Source organism: Notolabrus celidotus, chromosome 22, assembly GCF_009762535.1.
Source record: "Notolabrus celidotus isolate fNotCel1 chromosome 22, fNotCel1.pri, whole genome shotgun sequence".
Lineage (NCBI taxonomy): Eukaryota > Metazoa > Chordata > Actinopteri > Labriformes > Labridae > Notolabrus > Notolabrus celidotus.
In genome coordinates, this window is record NC_048293.1 from 7,001,523 (window position 1) to 7,008,154 (window position 6,632).

A 6,632-nucleotide genomic window follows, 5' to 3' on the forward strand; every position below is an offset into this window, starting at 1 on the left:
CTTTGTTTCCCAAGAGAAAATCAAATACAGATCTAGCTGTATCTAAAATATTAATAAACAGAACTTCCCTCCACAAAAACAATTAAGAAATTTACAAATGTGTACATTAGTAATAAATAACTTATAATTTAATTATTATTTTGTAATTAAACCCCTTGCATCCTGGGTATTTTTGTGATTTGTATTCAAGGGGTGAAGATTCAACTTGGATAACTTTGTTAGTCTACACTCTACACAGGGGGTTCCCAAACTTTTCAGCCCGCAACCCCCAAAATATAGGGGCCAAAGACTCATGACCACCACTGTCCCTCAAAGTGGTTTAATGTGGCTTCATTTAGCTGGTCTTCAGAAAATAAGCCTACCTACTTGAGCATGTGGCTGTGTTTCCTGTGCTGTTATGAATTAACCTACTGCTCCTGATGCTTTTGATAATTAACTGTGCACTAACCCTAAACTTAGGAGTCATCTGACAGAAAGAAAGGCAGAAAACTCATTACAGTTTCTATTTTCAAGGTTTTATTTCAAGTTTTGCTACTATGTTTGTTGATATTTTTTTACTATAAATGAGTAAAATGTACTATTTTTAGATGATTTTTGTCATTCCAATTTTTTATTGCATTTTTTCAGTATTTCTTTGTTGACCACAAGTTAACAAATTATATAAACAGTGAGTAATACAAAACCAACAAAGGGAATAAAAATAAATAAATACAAACAAAAAGGAAGATTAACATAAGAAACAAAGATAAATAAAATAAAAATACAAGTAATAATAATACATATTTTTAGATGACTTGAATTAAAAACATTCTGGAAGACTTCTCACGAGCCCCCATTTGTGGCTCACTACCCCCCAGGGGGTCCCGACCAACACTTTGGTGGCACCTCCACGATCAGTTTCATTAGCATACTAGCGTCAGAATGTACCGTAGACTAATAATGCTTTATGCAAGAACAATAACCGCCTTAGATATTCAGATGACACATAGATTTAATTTGTGTTTTTTTAAAGTATAAACTTAACTCTAGTTTCTATATGTGAGTCTTTCTCTCGTAAGTAGTATTTGAGACCATCATTATTCATACTCGATCTCTTCAAAGTACATTTTGTGATGACCAATCGAGGCGAACTACGCGACTGGAACAACCAATCAGATTTGACGCTGCAGCTCGAGTCCCCGCCCTCTGTACAGTATTAATTTGGCAGGCTGGGCACGCTCACAGACGCTGTAAGGTTTACTGCAGGAGAACAGAAGCTGTGACATTTTCATACTGAACCGGACCATCTAAAAACGCAACAATGGTTGATGCTTTCTGCGCTACATGGAAACTGATCGAAAGCCAGAACTTTGATGAATATATGAAGGCACTAGGTAAGGTAATCATTTATCTATTTGCAGCGTGGGGAAAGTACTCGAAGTATGTTAGAATGATTGCATAGTTTGGCTTTTTGTTAAGTTTTAATTTGTAAAATGAATGCACAGAAAATATTCGAATTTGATACATTTCATTTCTTGTGTCCAGCATTATGCATTATTAAAAGTACTGTGTTATTTTGACAGGCGTTGGGTTTGCCACGAGACAGGTGGGCAATGTCACTAAACCAACCGTAGTGATCAGCCAGGATGGGGACAAAGTGGTGGTGAAAACCCTGAGCACCTTTAAGAACACCGAGATCTCCTCCAAACTGGGAGACGAGTTTGATGAGACCACACCTGATGACCGACATGTCAAAGTGAGTAAACTTGGCGTGAGTCAGAGCTTTAATTTCGCCATCCAATGGTGAAATACATCATACTTTAATTTGTGCTTGTGCTTGCAGACTACCTTCACCATGGAGGGAGACAACTTTGTGCAGGTTCAGAAGTGGGATGGCAAGGAGACCAAATTTGTCAGAGAGATCAAGGATGGCAAGATGGTGATGGTAAGTTGAATTTACACATTTAACTCCTTGCAGAGAGAAGTGAGTAGAAATCTTTCAGATCCTGTCATTGTGGTTACATTTATCATTCGCTGCATAAACAGCATTTCAAAGCGCTTATGAAAAGCACATTGAACTGCTTTGTTGTTGAAACATGCTATGCAAATAAACTTGCCTCATCTCGCCTCATCTTGTGTAGAAGGAAAAACCAAATGAGCTAAATGAGCAGAGGCAAACTCACTCTTCACACAGAAAGCAGACATTGTACTGAAATCACTGCTAATTTTTAGTTTCAATCATGTAACATACTCTTTTGCTTTCTCTTGTCTCTTTTTTTGCAGACTGTGTCTTTTGAAGGAGTCCAGGCAGTCCGCACTTATGAAAAAGCCTAACTTACCCATGACTGAGCAAAAACACTGCACTACAAACAATCAACAAATTGTTCCTTCCCTTTTTTTTAACAAAAACCTTTTTGCAGTGATTTGCACTCCATTTGTTGTTGTGACATGTGATGAATATTTTGGGAATTCTTTTGTAAGACCTCTTGTTTGAAATCCAGAATGTGAAAGGCCAAAACTGTTTCATTCTGCATATCATGTGAAAAAAATAAACTGCGTCACTAAACTTTCCGAATGGCTCAGACTTTTCAGTTTTCAGTCACAAGAGTTCCATCAGCACCACTTTGACTTCCTGTCCTCTTGTCAGGGAGCTTTTTTTCCCATGCAACTTTGAATGCAGGCCTACATTTCTTTTCAAATATGTCACCCTGGACTGTGGGAACAGTACTCTCCCTGTGACGGGTCAGATCCAGGTGACAGCTGCAGGGTGACTGTGCAGGCCAGAGCCGGCCGTGCAGCGGCAGCAGCAGCTAGTGTGACCATTGCACTCATTGGAGTGAATGTCCTGTAGTAACCCCCAGATGGTCAGAGACGGTTAGGAGCTGGAGGGGGGGGGGGGGGGGGGGGGGGGGGGGGGGGGGGGGGGGGGGGGGGTTAGGGTTATGATGTCACTGGCCTCGGGTAATCCGGTTTTAGTTGTGGTGTCATTACGTAGAGGCATCATTCGATGGTGTGGACCAACCGTGATTGAATGCTGCCGCTTGCATGACAGATGACAGACAAGAAGGGATAAGACAAGACTGCAGGATGTGACAGTTTGTATCAATCCAATAAGTCAGGGCTGGTTGTTCAAGGTTTTAATATAGTATCTCACACTGTTTGTCTCAACATCTTTGATATACAAATGTTCAATCTTTCCCACATTTAAAGAAACTAAGCTAAATCCTCCCTGCCCTGCCCTGCGAGCTGTGTCCAGCCTACTGAACACTGCAAATACAAATGGCCATTCTTCTCATCTCAACACACACTCTGCCAAGTTTCTGCTCACCTCTGAATAGCATGGGACACAAAGAAACCATGGTAACTGGAGTGGAACTCATTTGGCTGTTGCCCACTGAATTAATTTCAATTAAAAATCTATCTTTATGCTTTGTGTGAGTGCCAAGAAATAAGTCCAGCCTGATTAATTTGCATAAATATTTAGGGTGAAAACAGTTAATAGAAAAGTTCAAGCGAGTTAATGTCACGATATTCACAGCAGCACAGCCACGCTGAAAAGGGAGCTTATCGCATTCCATGTTGGAGACTCAGCAGGAGATAATACTTTAGTGTAGCTTCTTCTGTCCCCAGTGCACCCCCCAACCCCCCAAGAGAGCGGAGGGAATCTCTTCTTTGTGTGGAATCTGTGTCAGAGGTGTGGACTGACCTGTAGTAACCGCTCTCTGGCCTCCGTGGCCTCACAATGGGAATAGCCACTGCATCTTCTCAAGTCTCCTATTCAAATTGCTACTCATAAATACTACAGAGGAAACAATCATAATTTCAAAATCAAAAGAAATGTGCTGGAATACTTCTTTTTGTGTTGGATATTCTGTTGTTGGCATCTTTAAAGTTTTATTTTTTGGGGGACATTTTGCCTTTATTAATAGGACAGCTGAAGAAAGACAGGAAACGTGGGGAGTAGAGAGTGGCAGTAAATGTTCACGGCTGGGACTCAAACAGGCGACCTCTGCACATGGGGTGCACTTAGACCGCTAGGCCATTGGTGCCCAAGTTGTCAGCATTTTTAGAGACAGACTAAACAGAAACATTTGCTTTGCTATGTTTTATTGTCAAATTGCTTCTATTCACAAGCATGAAGAAGATGTAAATGGCAAATGATAGACTATCAGATTTCAGTATGAGGGTTCAGGGATTAAACTCCTTTATCCTTATATTTGTCTATTTACAAAAAAATATATATTAATATTCAAAATATGACTTGTAAGGTATCATGTTAGAAACAGCATTTCAGACAAATGCCAATTGGTATCAAATACCTTGATTTAAAAGTTAAAGTCTTTTTGCTGCCATTTTGAAAATTGGGGAACAATCTCCGAAAGGAGCGTTAAACAAAAGCACACATACACACATCATGCACATTTCATTCAATATTTGACAAACATACAGTGCTTTGATCAATGGCATATTAAAAATAAGGATTGCACATTTTAACCTGGTAAAAGTGAGTAGATACAACTCAGGAAAATAAATAAATAAATTGTGTATCTTTTTTCACAATGAACAAAAAAATTGTAATAACCTAAAAATCTCCCTAACTCAAAAAAAGTAAAAATATACTAAAAGTTTTTTTATAATTCCTTCTTTCATTTTGGAAACATCTAACCTTCTTGAACAGTAACAGTGTAGAATCATCCCTACATCTCCAGCTGTTTCAGTACAGAGTCTGGAGCAGGGGCTCACTGTGAGCTGCAGAGGGTCTTGTGCTCCAATCATGTTCTAATGAAAGAGTGTTGCTTTTACTGAAATAAAAAGATAAGTGGATTTACTTTTCAGTAAACAGGGGATTAGTGCCATCAGCTGTGCTGCAATAACTGCCCTTTATGCGTCACATGTACTAAACTATAAAGAGCCATGTGAAACAACAGCTGCTATAAGCTGAACTTGCATGATGTGCAGTCTTAATCACAATGTTCTGTTTCTATTTAATGAGCTTCAACATAAGCACATTAATGAAAACATTCAGGTAGTCAAAAGTGTACTGGAGCTGAGTCTTGCAGCTCTCTTCTCAGAGATTTCAGATACCTGAATCTGTCTGATTTCAGGATTTAAAATCAATCTGAGATCATGTCACCCACATCGACCAATCAACATCCCATATACAGGATATTCAAAAACTGTAAAAACCGCTCTTATCTTTCATAATAGCACCATGAATAAGAACACATTTTGTGTTTTAAATGCTAAAAAACATGAAAAGATGACACTGTTAATGCCTATCATTTAAAGTTGCAATATATGTATATATACATACTGACGTGTCTATGTTGTGCACACTAGCTAACAGCCGCTGACCAAAGTGAACATCAGCTTTTGGTCTGTCAGGGATCTGCTGTTCACACAACAATCATCCTGTGTGACTGACATGAAAAATATCACCATATGTGCCCTACTTCAGAGTTTAACGGTTGGAAATTATCTCTGTCCCTCTTATTAAATACAACAAGTAGCATCATATGGGCAGCATGGTGCTGTTTAATAAGACTTTAAAGGTAGTGTTGTTAAATCTGCATGATTGGGAGCTCTCATATACAGTGCATGGTCATTCCTTCTGATATATAACAAGTAGACAGAAACAAAGAAACAGAAAATGTAACCTTGTTTGTTCCATGTAGGGAAGAAATATAAGGCTATTTTAACAACAGCAAAAAAAAGTTAGCATAAAGGTGGCTGAAAATGTCAAGAATGATGGAATTATGCTAACATTGTGTCATTTGAATGTTAATTCAAGGGCCTCAAAAGCAGAAAATGTAGCATTAAAGTTATCCTTTTACAATGCAATGAAGATAAAAGTAATTAAACAGATGAAGTTTTAAAATGCATGTACCAACACTGTACAAATATCTTTTCAAGTACATGTGGGCTTAAAGACGTAACCCATATCCACCGTTTAATAGCACTTGTGGCTATTTTTGTACCCTGTTTACAAGTTGAACATATTCTACATCATGTGATCTCTGTAAATATGCACATTTTATTCATTGGCATTTGTTGCAGTCGGGATCTAAATGAGTGATCCACAAAAGTTATTATAATACATTGTTCCTTTTAAAGATTCATGATATTCACATCTCGAATGAAGTGAAAGCAAAAGTAAGAATAAATAAAACACAGAAAGGAATGACACTAGATGCATGTATTTGGTATGAGAGCTCAACCAAATCTGGAAATATATATAAAATCGGTCCATCGCATGAAAATCACCCATCACCCCCTGCTGTCCAAGGGATACTGTTGAATACCAGCAATTACCAGCAGGCTGCGTTTCAGCAGCGCCGGGCGGCATGCAACAGCATCACAAAGTTGATGAGTTTGTAAACTTCAGACTGGATTCAGACTGAAGCTTCAAATCTGCAGAGGGGAGAATGCGTAGAACGGAAATTGGGCCTCGTCCTCGTCCACAAAGAAACACTGGAAGTAGGGCATCTCGTCTGTGGAGGGGGACACAGGGCAGAACAGCAACTGTTAAGGCTAATGTGGTGCTCGTCCTTCTCTGGAGTGCAAGACGCTAACTTGAGTGATGTTTCAGTTATGAGAGAGGAATTTCTACTTACCATCCATGGGGATGCTGTCTGATACAGAAGACTCTGCTA

At 39.0% G+C, this 6,632-nt stretch overlaps 1 protein-coding gene across 1 annotated transcript; it reads left to right on the forward strand.

The window, feature by feature from the left end:
• Window positions 1-1,212: 1,212 nt before the first annotated feature.
• On the forward strand, window positions 1,213-2,550 carry fabp7a (fatty acid binding protein 7, brain, a). Its single transcript, XM_034674246.1, has 4 exons — window positions 1,213-1,373; window positions 1,563-1,735; window positions 1,823-1,924; window positions 2,263-2,550. Exons 1-4 carry the CDS (start codon window positions 1,301-1,303, stop codon window positions 2,311-2,313), a joined length of 399 nt encoding a protein of 132 aa, XP_034530137.1. The 5' UTR covers window positions 1,213-1,300; the 3' UTR covers window positions 2,314-2,550.
• The last annotated feature ends 4,082 nt before the right edge of the window (window positions 2,551-6,632 follow it).

What these genes read in the sequence shown, in the direction of transcription:
- fabp7a (XM_034674246.1), top strand. Translation starts at nt 1,301, where the DNA reads ATGGTTGATGCTTTCTGCGCTACATGGAAACTGATCGAAAGCCAGAAC. An exon ending in TGAATATATGAAGGCACTAG is followed by an intron (nt 1,374 to 1,562) that starts GTAAGGTAATCA and finishes TTATTTTGACAG; the next exon opens with GCGTTGGGTTTGCCACGAGA. An exon ending in CTGATGACCGACATGTCAAA is followed by an intron (nt 1,736 to 1,822) that starts GTGAGTAAACTT and finishes TTGTGCTTGCAG; the next exon opens with ACTACCTTCACCATGGAGGG.